The sequence below is a fragment of the Pelmatolapia mariae genome, linkage group LG7 (assembly GCF_036321145.2).
Source record: "Pelmatolapia mariae isolate MD_Pm_ZW linkage group LG7, Pm_UMD_F_2, whole genome shotgun sequence".
Taxonomy (NCBI): domain Eukaryota; kingdom Metazoa; phylum Chordata; class Actinopteri; order Cichliformes; family Cichlidae; genus Pelmatolapia; species Pelmatolapia mariae.
Window position 1 is genome coordinate 27,498,760 of NC_086233.1, and position 16,765 is coordinate 27,515,524.

At 39.3% G+C, this 16,765-nt stretch overlaps 1 protein-coding gene across 2 annotated transcripts in view; it reads left to right on the forward strand.

Moving 5' to 3' along the window:
- Positions 1 to 946: 946 nt before the first annotated feature.
- exd3 (exonuclease 3'-5' domain containing 3) overlaps positions 947 to 16,765 on the forward strand; it is a 44,383-nt gene continuing 28,564 nt past the window's right edge. Inside the window, exons 1-19 of one of the 2 annotated variants that reach the window (XM_063480716.1) lie at positions 947 to 1,054; positions 3,561 to 3,620; positions 7,923 to 7,987; positions 8,714 to 8,875; positions 9,145 to 9,330; positions 9,434 to 9,487; positions 9,615 to 9,754; positions 9,857 to 9,963; positions 10,052 to 10,125; positions 11,923 to 11,961; positions 12,057 to 12,223; positions 12,599 to 12,752; positions 12,929 to 13,127; positions 13,226 to 13,335; positions 13,431 to 13,614; positions 13,780 to 13,952; positions 15,143 to 15,361; positions 15,996 to 16,049; positions 16,181 to 16,312. In XM_063480716.1, coding sequence (XP_063336786.1) covers positions 3,593 to 3,620; positions 7,923 to 7,987; positions 8,714 to 8,875; positions 9,145 to 9,330; positions 9,434 to 9,487; positions 9,615 to 9,754; positions 9,857 to 9,963; positions 10,052 to 10,125; positions 11,923 to 11,961; positions 12,057 to 12,223; positions 12,599 to 12,752; positions 12,929 to 13,127; positions 13,226 to 13,335; positions 13,431 to 13,614; positions 13,780 to 13,952; positions 15,143 to 15,361; positions 15,996 to 16,049; positions 16,181 to 16,312 — 2,247 coding nt within the window. In that variant the 5' untranslated portion in view covers positions 947 to 1,054; positions 3,561 to 3,592. The remainder of the gene's footprint in view (positions 1,055 to 3,560; positions 3,621 to 7,922; positions 7,988 to 8,713; positions 8,876 to 9,144; positions 9,331 to 9,433; positions 9,488 to 9,614; positions 9,755 to 9,856; positions 9,964 to 10,051; positions 10,126 to 11,922; positions 11,962 to 12,056; positions 12,224 to 12,598; positions 12,753 to 12,928; positions 13,128 to 13,225; positions 13,336 to 13,430; positions 13,615 to 13,779; positions 13,953 to 15,142; positions 15,362 to 15,995; positions 16,050 to 16,180; positions 16,313 to 16,765) is intronic. The other variant, XM_063480715.1, reaches the window with a different exon arrangement.

Genomic DNA, 16,765 nt, shown 5'->3' on the forward strand with positions numbered 1-16,765 from the left:
GTGTGAAAAAAAACAGCCGATGTGCAATGTACAAATACAAGGTAATATTGGTGACCAGTATAACGACAAATATATGACCAAACCCCAATGTTTAAACAATTAAGATACCCTAAAATCCTCAGTTTATCTCTTTGTCAGTGAAAAGAACAAATCAGCGTCAATGTGTGTAGCATCTTCTGGAGTATTAATGGCAGTGATTGAAAATGTCTACAATTTCAGGAGTGCGCAGTTACACATTAATATATGTGAAAGGTTAACTGCAAGAGATTGGACAGGATTCATATTGTTATACCTTCTCTACTCCAGTTTGTTGACAGACCACGCTGCTGCGATACAGAAGACATAAAAGCCACTACACAGGTTAGAAAAAGGACAAATATTACCTACTTATTCCGATTGCCATGTTACGGGCAATTTAAAAATGTAGTAAACAGCAGACTGTTTTGCATAGACATTTGCAAGAATGGATCAAAGCATCAAATTTGTGCAAAAAGAAATGAAAAAAAATGCTTATATTGTGTAACTAAGCCACTTAATTATATGGAAGATGAACAAGAATATTTAATTCTTTTTTGTGTTAAATGTGATCTGAGAAATGTAACAGCAACATAAAAAACTAATCAACCTAATTATTTTTCATGTTTTGCGTACTGTGACCGGGCGGTGGCGGTAGTGTACTTTAAACTGTCAGGACAGACCCCCACAGAAAAGACAGAGCAAGAATAGTCGTTTTGAAATATTTCTCCCTAGTTTCAGTTTACAGGCAGCATTACCTATGAGACTCGTACCGTTTTAAGTAAACTCCGTATACATAGAGTCTGCTGTTACATATTCAGGTTTGTAGTTGGAGCTTTGGCATGATTTATCAGTTATGGTGTGTGAATATGTGGCCAAAAAAACCCAAATGCATGTATAGTTTAAAAGGAAGCGCCGCCTAAGACCAACTTATGGGCGAAATTGGCCCACAAGCGGACCAAACAAACTGATTGTAATGCATTAACACGAAGCTACAAGCGAGCTGGCTTACTTGACGTTTGCTAACTGTATAAAACTGGTGAGTATATTCGTGTCGATAACGTAACGTTATACTGTTGTGAATAAACATTTATTTCTTGTCGACGCTTTAACAAATAAAGGTTATCTGTGTGGTGAAGAGCAGCGTGACAGCCTGGCTTTGAGATTATGTAGCTAGCTAGCTTACACTGAGTTTCATCACGTTTGATTTTTGACCTTTTTAGATAATAAACCTCTTAGAGGTTAACAATAGCATTCACACAGATACTTACAGAGGGTGTACTTTTTGGACTTGGTCACACAAGATCGTGTTTGTTAAAGAGAAAGTGTAGAGGAAGTGGAGGGCTTTCTGTCACCACGAGGTGGGGATAGAAGATAATTAAAAAAAAAAAAAAGACTCCACTGCAGGTGCCGTATCTCGATTCTCATACTCTGTAGTCTAAAATAGATGCTGCTGCCCCTGACTGTATCAGTGCCAAAGGCCCCTTCTAGAGCCTGCAGATATTTACACTGGAGAAACAACCGGTTTTCAGGCCCACAAAAAACATCCTCAGTATAAAACTCACTGTCACTGCCAAATGGCATCTTGCCCTTTCCCAGGCTGCAATTCCCACAGGTTTCCCTTGTTGTACGGTTGTATTTATTACATTTTGATTTTTTTTTTAAATTTGAGGACAAATGGATAAAAATGCAGTACTTGTACAGTACTGCAGTTCTTTCGCCGCTAGTAATATCTTAATATTTTTCTAGGAGAAAGGGGGGAATTTACAGTAAAAAAGGGGGAAAAATAAGAGTTTGTATAATTCTTAACAAGCTTGAAAGTCCATATTTGGTCTGACAACCTTTATTACTCAACATAGCCTGAACTTTCTTAGGCAAGCCTCAGGTATAGTTCTCCAGGCTTTTTGAAGTACATTCAAAGCTCTTCTTCTCAGTCCAGATGATCTTGCACTGCTTCAGTCATGTTGAGCTTTGGGGAGGCCAGTCCATAACTGATAGTCTTCCACTGTGTGCTTTTCTGTGCAAGCATAAAAACACCACTGGCTGAAGTGCAGCCCCAAACCGTGACGGATTTGCCACTGTGTTTTACAGAAGGCTGTACAGCCTGCAGGTTTTAGATATCACCCTGGGTCAACACACCTGAATCAAATGATTAGTTCATTACCAGGCCTCTGGAGAACTGCAAGACATGTTGAGGAGATAATTTAGCCATTTGAATCAGCTGTGTTGGATCAAGGACACATCTAAAATCTGCAGGACACTGGCCCTCGAGGCCTGGAGTTGGACACCCTTGCTGTAGACCAAGGGTGGGAAACTCCAGGCCTCAAGAGCCGGTGTCCTGCAGGTTTTAGATATCACCCTGGGTCAACACACCTGAATCAAATGATTAGTTCATTACCAGGCCTCTGGAGAACTCCAAGACATGTTGAGGAGATAATTTAGCCATTTGAATCAGCTGTGTTGGATCAAGGACACATCTAAAACCTGCAGGACACCGGCCCTTGAGGCCTGGAGTTGGACACCCCTGCTATAGACACTCACTGTTGTACTCTGTTCTCACTGCATCCGTACAAACTGACAACTATTTGAACGAAAAATTTCAAATGTGGATTCATCACTCTATAAGATCTATTACCACTGATGTTCAGTCCAGTTCTTGTGTGAACTGGCGTAATTCAGCCTTTCTTCCTTGTTTCCCTCACTTAAGAATTGCTTCTTGACAGCCACTCTTCCAGTGAGGCATTTCTTATATGACTTAAGCAAACAATTGAAGGATCAGATGCATCTTTCAGGTCCTGTGTCAAGTCTTTGCTAGATTTTTTTATTTACATACTTATAGGGGCGATCGTGGCTCAAGAGTTGGGAGTTCGCCTTGTAATCGGAAGGTTGCCAGTTCGAGCTCCAGCTTGGACAGTCTCGGTCGTTGTGTCCTTGGGCAAGACACTTCACCTGTTGCCTACTGGTGGTGGTCAGAGGGCCCGGTGGCGCCAGTGTCCGGCAGCCTCGCCTCTGTCAGTGCGCCCCAGGGTGGCTGCCATGTAGCTTGCCATCACCAGTGTGTGAATGGGTGAATGACTGGTTGTGTAAAGCGCTTTGGGGTCCTTAGGGACTAGAAAAGCGCTATACAAATACAGGCCATTTTTACATTTTTATTTTTTTCATATTTCTTCAGGATGGGACTTTTTTAGGGACACACTGCACACCATGTTGAGAGATGCCAATTTTTTCTAGCTAGGGAATTTTTCATAGATTCAGCTAAAAAACAAAAAAGTGAACAAATTATGTAATTTTGCAATAAGCTGCCAGTAAAGTGCCTAAAGACTGAATTTAACATTGGGTCTTTGGAAACTTCTGTAGACAGGATTCATAGGGCAAATTAATAAATGGTTCAACAAAAAACCAAAAAAAAGCACACAATGTTATAGTATTAAAACTTTGCCTAAAGATGGCCGTGTTTACACATATTATCCAAAAAATATCAGTTTATTGTGACAGTGAGATATTTCAACAATGTGTTTTGTTGTTCTTCCTTTCTACACCTACAGAGTGATAGCGGCACCTCATCCTGCAGACAGAAATGAGCCATACTACTCCAGAGGCATCGGGTTTGTACCATAGTTTTCTTACACAGAGACCTGCTATTAAGGTTTCTTCCAGACAAAAAAGCCCATTTAGGTAAACTGTAGATTTGGTGGTGGCTATGAAGACTCTAACACACAGCTGATTAACATCAGTGACATGTACATTTGGAAGAGAGGAATGCTCTTTAAAAAAAACAAGACATCACCAGCATTGCAATAAACTTATTTTTTCAAAAATTTTTGTTAATTGAGTTTCATTTACTCAAGCATAACTTTTTTTTTTTTTACAAAAATCTGATGGTCACAAATAACAGGAAAGCTTCTATCAAAAAAAAGCTTACGCAGAGTTATTGTGTTTTTGCGATAACCTTGGTGTTTAATACATACGGACCACAGGCCAGAACCAGTCCACCAAAAGGTTCAAATTTTTTTTGTAATAAAAATTTTTATTATTTTGAACATTTAAACAAACATAACATAACAACACAAAACAACAAAAACCACACTCAGTGAGGAAAAAAAATTATAAATAATAAAAAAAATTGTAAATAGTAAATAAACTGTTGCACACACAAGACCCTTAATTCTTAATTCAGGCCGTATCTCACATTGTCATCATGCTGTAGACCTATAAAAACAAAAACTGTCCCATTTTGTTCTCTTAGAGTCTCTGTCTTGCTGCTCAATCTTCCCAGCATTTTCTCACATGCGGCATTTTCAGTCATTTTCAGTCATTTTCTCCTTCCACATTTTCAGGGTTGGAGTCCGAGGCTCTTTCCAAAGTGTTAAAATAAGACGAACAAACGTCACAATCCCAGTGTTTAACACTCTGAAGCCTGCTTTGTCTAACTGTGGCACCTCGCCTCTGTCCCCCAATAGGCGCAGTCTCGGTGATCTAAGTAATTTAAATTTCACCCAGCCCTCCATATATTTTAAAACATTTTCCCATATTGGGGAGACCCCCAAAAGGGTCAAATTTGACCAAATTGGAAAATGTGAAAATTTCAAAGGAGGGCAGCATTTTAAGATTTTCACATCTGCCTTACTAATAAAAACATCACCCATGTCCTCATGTAAAACACCAAAGTAAGTTATTGTTTTCCATTAAATAGCTGAAAAGTTCCTTAATTTTCACCCCCACTGTGAAGTACAGAGTTTTGTAGGATTACATTCCTGAATTGAAAACAGTAAATTTTCTGTGAATGAACTTAGATCTTTTTCACTGGACAGAAAATTACTTTTGTTTCTTAAACAATAAGCCAAGTGAACTGTACGGATGAGTTTCTTTGATTTACTGCAAATGCATTTCTTTATAACAGTGTTGAAATGTATCTTATTTTTCTTATGTTATCTCAGGGTGTGTCATCAATATGAGTTAAATATCTTTATGCTTAAGTAAAGGAAACTATTTGTGGGTGTTTTTTGTAGGTCATAAGTAACTACTTTCAGTTTGGGCTTTATGTGGCCCACAAATTAAAAGGACTTGGACACCCCTGGTGGACGTGGACTGATTGTGTTTAGGTGCATAGCTAGACCCAGTCTGAGCCAGTGAAAATCTGTGATCTTATAGTCAGATTGGCTTTTTATCATCAATCCTATATGTTCAAGTATATTTTCTTCTGAACATTATCACCTCTGGAGAACATATTTCAAGGAGAGTCTTAGAATAGACCATTTGTTGATTTAATCTAAAAATCAGCGACAGCTTTTTCAGATTTCTGTAACAATTACTTATCAATCAATTAATCAAATCTTTATTTCAAACATGTAAGTTAAAAGTGTAAATATACAAAAAAAACAAATAAACACAAAATAAGTGAAAACAATCATATTCACATGGAAAAAACTAAATGTTGAACATTTCCTGTTTGAAACAAAGTAGGAGGACACAAATGCTTATTAGTTCTTACCCTGATCCATCTCATCTTGTATTTTTTCCAATTCCTTCTTTAAGTTCCAGAATTAAGCCCTTTGTTGTTTTTTTAGTAAAGGTCTTATACTTGTTATACTTGTCTACCCCTTTAGGCATGTGTCACTCTATATTTGGTGGAATCAGCTTGTAGTGGGTCAATTATGAAGAGGTAGTTAACGTGTAAACACGGGTTTAATAAGCATCAAATTCTTCAAGTCCTTGTATACTCCTCCATTTCACCATTCTGTAATAGCACCTGTTGAAAGTCTTTTCCAGCACCTCCAACAAAATTCAAAAGAAGAGAAGTACTTGTCGAAGAATGTTGTGGCATCCTTCCAGTGGAGTTGAGCCACTTGCGCAACCACTGCCAAGTCACACTGAAACTGTTCTGGTGGCTGTAATGACACCAAATGCCCCTTTTAGACACTTGATCTTTGTGTTTCCTTTATTTTGGCAGCTGCTTGGCAACATGCAGTCTGACTTGTCTGTGGATTTAAAACTGTCTAATTTTCACTGATATAGTTTTATCCGCCTATAAACAGAAATTCTAAAGATGCACTCAGATAAAGTTCATAATTTCTCCTCCAAATTTCAGATTTTCTCACGTTCACAAAAAAGAAAGGAAAAGAGTCACCTTCTAAGGGGTGAATGAGTGCATGTTCTCTGCATGTGTCTCTGTATTTGTATGTGGTGATAGGGTTATTATGTTATAATGAATGGGGAGCCTCTAGCTCTGTCATTCATCCACTAGCCAAGAGTGTAAAGAAGCTACATGCTCAACATTCCTCTCCTCTCTCCCCTTCTCATACAAACAGTGAGACTGAAGTGGGTTGTGGTGTTTGTGTGAGTCCCTGTGCACGTACCCTATGCATGTTCGGCAGCAGGATGAATGAGCGCGGGCAGGGTGCATAACAGAAAAGGAAACTCAGCGGCCTTTCAAATGTTGAGAACCGTTAAGTGGACTTTTGTGATGCTGTTTTTTATGCATGTCATAATCCATTTCATACAAAGCCACTGTGGGTAATAAAAAAGCAGTTTTGTCAAGTAGCTGAATATAATTTAATGTCAAGTAGAATTAAATTAAAAACACTGATAGATTTTAGGAAATGATCTAAAACAAATGTAAAGTTTGCGCTTTGTGGATCAAAACATGGCAATACACTGATGTAGTGCAACTAGCATTTTCATGAATAAGAAATCCAAATAGAGTCAACAGAAAAGTGAGATAAAATTAGGCAATATTATTATAAGAGTATTGCTGCAATTTAGTGAATTGCAAATTCACTAATTTAGGGTGAATTTATTAAGAGAAGCTGAAGAATTGAAAGGAAATGTTGATTGATTGAGGGGAGAAAACAAAAACAAGCTCTACTAAAAGGGCCGCTGCAGGAAGATGAATGTAAAATTCATCTTTAACAGGGAACATAATAGGCGAAAAGTGTCACACCAGGAGAGATGCAGCAAAGAAAGAGGCCAGCTCAGAGAGAGGAGGGAGAGGTCTTTTGGTCTGCTTTCCCAGGCTATGCATCAGGAAGGCTGTATTTTTTACACCATGACCAGCGCATAGCCTTTTCCTGGGGAAATCCGAGACAAAATCAAGAGAGGCTGGTGCAGGGAGGGAGAGGAGAACAGGAAAAGTAGCCCTGGGAAGGAAGAAGGGTTGCGGCGGTGGGGGCAGATACGGTCGAGGCCACACAGCATGAGTGACAGAGAAAGAAGCTGGAGTTTTTGGGAATGCTCCGTGGAACACACGCACAGGCAGACACAAATTGTAAAACACACATGCATGCTCACAGCTTCTCTTGTTTCCAAGCTCTCGTACCCACCATGGCATTCCTAAAATGTGCTTCGAGAGTCTTCTCTGGAGTATTTTGGCTGCACATTCAGCTGGAATGCAGAGCTAATGCTCGGTTCCTCTACTGTCCAACCAGCCTCAGCTGTTAATCCGATGTTATGGCTGCTCTGCTGTGCCTGTTAAAGAAATAATGTTTGACGTTATGGCTGCTCTGCTATGCCTCTTGTAACAGTATTTTCTAGTGGATCAAGTTACTGCCAAGTTAAGAATTATGTGAGACAGAAAATAAGAATTCAAAAGATTGGGCAAACGAATTTAACCTTTTGTTTACAAGAATTGGGGAGGGGGTCAACAGTATAAATTGCTTTAAATCTGTGCAAAATGTATAGCGCCAACTTGTGGCTTTTGGGGGGGGGGTTCAGAGGATTTGCATCTTTGAACAGGTCAGTTTTCACAAAAAGAGCTCTTATAATACCCCAAAAGACAGCTATTGAAATAGTTTTACTTTAAAATAAGTATAACTCCACCTCTGATTCCTTAACATGTCAAAGGTCAAAGTGAAATCCCACTGTGTGTGTGTGTCATTGTCTCTGTGGCTGTGTGTGCAATATGCCCCCAGGTCTTGACCCTGCCATGCTGAGAGACCAACTCTTCGATCTGTGGAACCAGAAAGATCTGCAGATGGTAAGAGTCACTTTCACAGCGTGTGTCAGGTCCATATATGCAATACTGAGTGTGTATGTGTTTACAAAGGTAGCAGGATGGAGCTTTTGTGTGTCTGTATGAAGCACTTGCACAGGAAGGAACAAGTGAGAGAAAACCCTGAATCCTTAAATGAAGCTCACCTGTGTGTGTGTGTGCGTGTGTGTGCGTGTGTGTGTGTGCGTGTGTGTGTGTGTGTGTGTGTGTGTGTGTGTGTGTTAATGAGGAAAACAGACTGCCTGTCAGTAGGAAGGAATTTGTGTTGCTCCGAATGAACTTGAGATCTGTGTGAGTAGGATATTGAGTGCTTAACATCTGGTTTGCAAATTAAAACAGAGTCTGGATTTGTCACTCATATATTATTTTCTCGTGTAGGAAGTTAGAGATTGTTTTTTGTTTTTTTTTTACTTTTTACACAAAATGTCTCAAAAGACTCATATATGCTGAAGGAGTTAAGGGATTTTCTAATTCTAACTTGAGTGTAACACTTTGGCCTTAAAAGCAGCGATTCTCCTTTTTACAATCACGAAAACATTTTTGAAAAATCCACTTTAAAGTCATAATAATAAAACAGAGTAAGCAAGTGCTCAGAGTTGTCCACGAGGTTTAGATTCGAAATAATCTACCATCACACTTTAATGTTTTATACATTCATTCAACCTTCTCTATTATAGTTTTACCACTCCCTTCTCCTCTGTCCACCCACAGCTACATTTGGCAGCCCTCCAGGGATTTTCAAAGCTGTCTGAGCCTCTGGAGGCCTTACTAACAATCCTGGAGAGTTGTCCGGGCAAACAGAAAGGTCGGAGCCACACCCTTGGCCATCACATACTCATGGAATTCCAGACATGGATTAAGGAACATCCTCAGGTAGATAGGCAAGCAGTTACAAACCTGCTGTTGTGGTTAGCAGTCCGACTTTTTCATCCTTTTGTGATTTTGAACTGTACACAAAGGCTTGCTGACTTTATAGTTGTGCCATCATTGAGATATTTGAAAATGAATACCTGAGCAATTTATTTTATTAGTGCAGACTAACCTTCTCATTAACACCTCTGTAATAGTGTAGTATTCTTTAGTGTTTTAAAAGGGTGTTTTTGATTTCTATTTTGGATTGGGGGTTTGTGTTCTTCATACAGGTCAATCTGAGTTCAGTGTCGGAACAGCAAGCAGTGGCACTCCAACGGCGTGCTCTCAACTTGCTAACAGATACCCAGCCAAACTTTGTAGACAGTCTCATAAACATCTACCAACTCAATTCACTGGATCCAGCCATACTCCGATTGCACATTACTGGGTTGCATGCTCTCAGCTGCTACAAAGAGGTGGGTGCATGATTTCATGATATTATTGGTGTTATTGCAGAAATGTTTAAGACAAAATAAAATCATAGAAAGTGAAATTTATAACCCCCCCCCACCCCCACAGGCAGCAACGCTCGGTATTAAGCTGAACTTACAGGAAGAGTTAAATATGGAGGAGGTGAGATATCCAGTCTTTGTAGTCCTTGTATTTATTTATTAATTAACCATCAAATGTCTTCTATATAAACTCACTATTAAATCTCTATCCAACTTTCTAAATTTTCATCTCCAATGTTATTCTGCAGATGTGTGTACCACTAATCGTGCAGGATAAGATGTCGGTGGCCGTGTCCTTTGTCTCAGGCTACAGTCATCTAGAGGAACGATTGGTTAAACTTCTAGACTCTTGGTGTCACCCCAGCTTCTGTGTGGAAGAGCTAAACAGGTATGGTACATGTATGTGAACTTGATACAGGTGTCGACATTCAGAGCCTTAAAAGAAAAAGAAAAAAGTTGTGTAACTGTGTGGGTACGCATGTTTCCACAGTCAGTTCCCTCGCCTTAATCTGACCAAACAACGGATGGAACAGATACAACCGAAAATGCTCACCAAACACGTCCTGCGACTCATGGAGAAATTCAAGATTGATAAAGGTGGATGATTGGGTGCATGTTTCGTTCATGCATATTGCAGGTGGATGTCTCGGGCAGAAATTGTAGTGACCTTGTCTTTTTGGTGCAGGACTGTGTCCCAATGCACTGCACAAGAGGAGACTAGACTCTCTGCGTTTCCTCATGTACAAGAGGTTTGTGGAGGTAAGTGATGGAGTGGACGTTCAGTTTTATTTCAACGTCATTATTTTTATTACGTGTTGTCATCAGCATTCACCTTTAGTTCTTTAGCTAAACTGTTCAGAGTAAAGTAAACCAATGAAAATGGAAGACAGATATAATTTTTTGTTTGTTTTACAAAAAAATGTATTTCTGACATCTGTTTGTTTTTTGCCAGTAAAAAACAAACAAACAAAAAACTTAGATTTGTACAGCACCTTTCAAGAAACTCGAGGATGCTTTACAAAACATTAAACAAACTCTAAACTCATTAGGAGGGGGATAAATGTGATCAGTGTGTTTAACAAGCTCGTGAGTTTCCCTGCTAACTTACAGTTCAGTGAGCTGTGCTTTAGTTTTTACGTAGTGATATACAGCTATGTGAGAGTAAACGTTTTCACGAAATTCTATGCAGTCCACTCTTACTACTTTCATAGGAACTTAAAAGGTGATGTAGCAGCCAGGTTCTGCTAATCAAATACAGTTGATTGATTTGACAGTTTGCTGGTCTGGAGCGTTCAGCTGTGTGTTAACACAGTGCCATAATCTTGCCAGCAGTCCATGTCCCAGCAAATTTCACTCCAAGGTCAGACTGTGCAATGCTCAGAGAAATCCCAGGACCTAGCTCTCTTAGAGTCTATAGCTTCAGTTAGCATGTGAAGAACTGAAGTAGGGTACAGTTAGAAAACTGAACAACTATGGTTTGTTTGGAAGGGTTGCCAAGAGAAAAGCTTCCTCCCTCTAAAAAGAACGTGACAGCAAGTCTTCTGGGACAATGTACTTGGACAAATGGAACCAAAGTGGAGATGCTTGATCATAATGCATGGCTCCATGTTTGGTGAAAACTAAGCAACGCACAAACACCTCATACCAACTGTCAAGCACAGTAGTGGAGAGATTTGTTTTGCAGCCACAGGACTTCGGTGCCTTGCAGTTACTGAGTCAGCCATGAACTCCTCGGTATAACAAACTGTTCTAGAGTCAGATGTGATGCCATCTGTCTGACAGCTAAAGCTGGGCTGAAATTACTTCATGCAACAGGTCAATGATCCCAATCACAGTAGCAAATATACAACAACATGGCTGGAAAAGAAAAGATTCAATGTGTTGCAATGGCCCAGTCAAAGTCCAAACCTCAGTCTGCTTGAAATGCTGCAGCGGGACATTAAGAGAGCTGTGCATAAACAACTGCCTGCAAAACTCAATGAACTAAAGCAATGTTGCAAGGAAGAGTGGGCCACATTCCTCCACAATGATGTGAGAGAGTGATAAAGTCATACAGAAAATAATTACTTCAGTGCTGCTAAAGTTTGCTAAAGTTCTGCAAGCTATAGAATCAATAGGTATACTTAGTTTAGTCAATAGAACTTAATTTTTCACGTGACTGTATGTATTATTTTTTGTGAAGTAGCAGTTCAAAGTGCAGTTTAAACAAAAAAGCAGAATGTGGTAAGAGATCTCAGTGTCAAATCTAATTGTGTGACATAAATGCACAAAAGGGGAAATATAAACCCACGTCTATGTGCTTAAGAGAAGAAATGATTTGTCTTGATAAGATAGAGAAGATAATTAAGTCTTACCGTCACTTTAACTGACACTGCTTGCAGAGGATGAAAATGCAGACTGAGGACTAGTAGACAATATGATCGGATATTATTATTATCGAATTTTCAGTTTAGCAGTATCCTATTGTTTAGCTGCCAAATTCTCCTCACATTGTAGATTAAAAATTGTAATGAAGAATAATTAAAAATAGCATTTTGTATCTTTTTTTCTTCATAGAAAGGCATGACAGAAGAGAACTGGATTGACCATGTACAGGTGGGTTTGTATGTGTTTATATGTGACTTGATGAAGCCTAAATCTGTATGGCGCTATGTCTTGTATGCAGTAAGTTTATTGCTGTGTATGTATAGTATGTAGTGGCAGATGACCTTGAGCTGCAGATCCACTTGGTGGAGATGTTGGTGAAGTACTCTTGTCTTCGGAAAGCCTCCCAGTGGTCACTGAGATACAACATCCCCAGAAATCGACTTCCCTGTGGAGTATGGGAAACCCAGCAGAGTCTACCACGTGCTCTACAGTAAGTTGGCCAGAACATGTATAAACATCTTCTGTTACGCAAATTGTGGTATGTACAAGCTGTATTTTTTATATAAAGGGAAATATGGAGTCTAATTTTTCTTCTCCACATCCTGTTTCTCACATATTACTTACTGATTTCATCCTGCTTTTGCAACAGCTGCTCAATGCGGTCTTATAAACAAAGCTTTTGTACTCACTTGGTTCTTTTTCACTATTTACATATTTCGCTGATACACTTGACTCATTCATAACACCTAATGCATTGTTTTAGTCACTTTTTTTCCTCCTATTTGGTTATCAGTTTGCCATTATAGAGCACACAGTCTTTTATTTGCACATTCATAAAAAATACACATTTCTCACCTCTGCTCAGACAGATATCTCTGAGTGATACTGCAGAAACTGAGGAGTGGGAGCTAGCTCAGTCTCACTGTGGGAAGTTCTACCAAGTGCCACTTACCAAATACAAGGTGCACTTTGTGGACACACCAGAAGCTCTCGAGAGATGTCAAAGCATTCTGCTCAAGGTACAGAGGATTAAACAGCACCTAATGATGGGAAAAGTGATCATCTTTTTGAAGAGGATTTGTGTAACTAATTGTCAATGATCTATATTTGATTAGGATGATTAATGAAAGTCTGTATTTGCAATCATGTATTATTCAACTTTCTCTCCTGTGTTCTGCTATCTGTCCTTTCTTAGGAAGGCGTTGTAGTCGGAGTTGACATGGAGTGGCAGCCAACATTTGGCTGTATCTCCACTCAGCAAGTGGCCCTGATACAACTTGCAGTTTCTGATCAGGTTTTCCTAATAGACCTCTGTGCTAGGAGATTCTGTGAGCACCCAGAAACAATTCGTTTCATCAGGAGCTTGTTCTCCCAACAAAGTGTCCTTAAACTAGGTTAGCATGTATTCAGTGTTATATCCAAGTCATTCACCTTTTTTTTTTTCTTTTTACATACTTTGGTCTCCTACATTTCTCCTTTTATTGCAATTCAGGATATGGTATGGCCGGTGATCTTAAGTGTCTGTTGGCCACCTGGCCCCAGTTACAAGAGGACCCACTGAAAATGGAGGGGATGCTTGATCTTCTAAGTATACATAAAAAAGTAATCTTTCCTTTCATTTCCATAACTTAATATAAAAATATCTGTATTTAAAAATAAATACAGATGCTATTTTATGTCTGTAATTTGTAATGTAGATTCAACATAGTGCACTCAGCCGGACTCAAAATGGCCCTAAAGAGGTACTGGTGGGAGAGGACTGTGCAGAAAAGGGCCTCAGTCTGTTGGTACAACAGGTCCTGGGAAGGCCCCTGGACAAGACAGAGCAGATGTCCAACTGGGAGAAGCGGCCTCTACGCATCAGCCAAATTAGATATGCAGGTAAGGTATTGTGCACGCACAGACAGACAATGACAGAGAGACAGATGGTCGCTGCTCTCTTCTCTATAGAATATCAGAGATTATTTTGTTATCCCCTGATGAACTGCAAACCAATAAATCCCCCCTTTTTCCCCTCTCTTTCTTTTGCTTCTTAACATCTTCTAGTGGCAGATGCCTACTGTTTGCTGGAAGTGTACTCTGTCCTCTCCCGCAACCCAGCATCTTTTGGGCTGCCTGATGACCTGCGCAGCATATCTTCAAGCCAATCAGAGATGAGCAGAGACAAGAAGCTGAAGGAGAAAAAGGACAAGCAAACAAAACAGACCCTTGAGAAAGAGGTCAGGGATCAGTTGCCTTTTCTTCTTTTTTTATACATCTTTATATCTATATCTAGATAGGTAGGTAGAAAGGTGTGTTTGTGTCTGTGTCTGCGTGTGTGAGTTGGTATAGCTTATAAACTATGCATATTCAGCTGTTTGATTTATTGACATCGTTATTAGACATTATTAACAGGAGCAGAACTGGCTGTTGCACTAACTCTGCAGCATTCAGACCAATGTGTGTGTGTGTGTGTGTGTGTAATAGTCAAACCTTTACACCTTTGTGTAAAAACCAAAGACGCTGAACTCATTTCAGACGGGGGAGAACAAAAAGTAGAGAAATAAAAGTCACTACCATGAGTGATAAGATAAGCAATTTTCGAGTCAAACTTCTTATCTTACGTTAAGAAAACATATACTTTACCACCTGAGCCACAACCTTATATAGATTTTTTTTCCCTCATGAGTTGACTTGATGAAACATGTAGTAACTGTGCTTTCTGGTCTAAGAGGTAGATAAAATCTGTTTTATCTTTATATTTATTTCAAGAGTTCCGTTTTAAATATTTATCCCACTATTTCACAAAAGTTCATTAATATACTTGACCTGCTTTATTCATATTTTACTTTTATTTGTTTTTGGTAGGTTTCATAACCTTATACTCAACCTGGACATGTTGGAATTCTACTCTGAATGCAATTAACAATTATCAGTGTTGTTGAGACCAAAACCAAACAAGGGACCTAGTAAACAGTTCCCTTATAGAGGGTCTTTGCATCAGAGTGGCATTTTAATACTTGAAGCAAAGAGTATGTATTCAGTTAGTTTTTTTGCCTTTTTAATAATGCAGAATTTCATGCAGAAACATGATTGCAGTCACCAGCAGGATTACTGTAGGTGTTGGTTCCGCTTCATAGACAGCGACCAACCTATTTACATGTAAAGCAGAATCTGCAGAATCTGATAAATTTTCATGTTACATGTAAATGCTAAAACCTCTTACTGAAAACCCAACTTTTGAGCCTTCAGCCTGTAAGGAGGGACAATAAGTAATTGACAAAGACACTTCAGCAGTTCCTAGCAGCTCCAGGGGTGCAGATTTAAAGCTCACCCAGTGCTATAGCCTCCCTGAACTGTGGTGCAAGTGAAAAGAAAATCCCCCTGTGGGGATCGGTTAAGTATCACATTATTGTCTCTGTCCATTTAGGAATGTCAGGGGGCTCAAAGGGTCAGCCCCTCTCGTTCAGATCCAGAGAAAGGCGTCTTGTATGGTGAGAAGCCTTCAGAAGATTCCCCACCGCTACCCCCTCAGCAGTTGCGGGTGGTGTGTGACAACATGCTGCAGGGACTCGGAAGATACCTGCGTTGTTTAGGAGTTGACGTGGTCATGTTGGAGAACACTGATGATCACAGGGTTGCAGCTAAAGTTAGTCCTGCTAGTTTTTCTAAATATTCACATTTTCCACAGAAAAAGCCCTTGGGATGTCACAATATCAGATATTTGGTAATCAGTGCCGTTACCATTTAATTTTCACTTTTTCCATACCCCATTTATTCATATCAAAAATAAACTGAATGAATGACCTCATTCCAAAGGATGTTGCACATACTTACGCTGCTATATTGTGATGTTATTAATGGTGTTGATGTCAGCCTTAATGATCCTAAAAATATGAGCTTGACTCGCGTCACAGCTACTTCACTGCTGAAGCCCAGAAAAGGCATGATTAGGTATCCACAAGTCTTTCCTCCTGTAGTTTTTATGCAAATGGTATTAGAAAGAACTGATTGCTTTTAACTATTCATAACATTTTCCTGGTCATCAGTTTAAATCATAAATATCTGCACAAATTAGAGCAGACCTGTTCCTACACCTAGACTTGCTTCTACTAGGCCAAAAATTACTGTACCGTAGCGTCTTCAGAACCTATATTACCATATAAAAACATACCATAATGTTTTCAGAATGTTGTGTACCAAACTACATTTCAAGCATGAGTGTCATTACCGCTTACATTTATTGTACTCTTTTGTTTTTGTGTGAATTTGTTGTGTCTCAGTTAGCGCAGGCTGAAGGCCGTGTCATACTTACATGTGGACAACCATTCCAAACTGTAAGTACACATGAACTCAAGAACAAATCTAAAATCTAGGCAATGCCGATGCACTGTGTGCTTGTTTTCATGCATTTGTGTGTCTGACTTGTTTCCTGGTACACATAGTTTGTCTGTATCTTCCCGTACAGTTGCGTTCCCAGGTGGCGGAGGGTCGCTGTCTCTCCCTAGACTGCTCAGAAAAGGCCAGAGACCAGGCGGTTCGAGTTCTCAAACACTTTAACATCCAGCCCACTCCCAGTGATATATTCAGCCGCTGTCAGGTATTTCTGTGTATGAACATATTTGTTTATGCGGTGTGCTACACACTTGTACATGATTTTCATGATCTTTTGTGGATAGTTAGAGTGAAGTTGTCTGCAGGGACGAAAAGTTCACAACAGACAAATGAAGAAAATAATACATGACTTGATGCAGAGTTGGATACAGATAACATCTGTGTAATTCAGCAGTTAATCCAAAATATTAATTTATCTTGCTTGGTCATTACTACTTACATTTGGCTTATACACAACTTTAATCAAGAGAAACACACGAACTAAAGTTATTATTTTAGTGAGAAGTATCATGAATGGAAGAATTTCGTAATTTTTTTTAAAAGCTTCTGCTTGAGTAAAGTAGTCGAATTCAAAGGAAAAATGCTTGTGGTAAAGGTGGTATGTTTAACACAGAAAGAAAGTGGAAGCATTTCTGAACTATTTACTGGCAAGGCTACC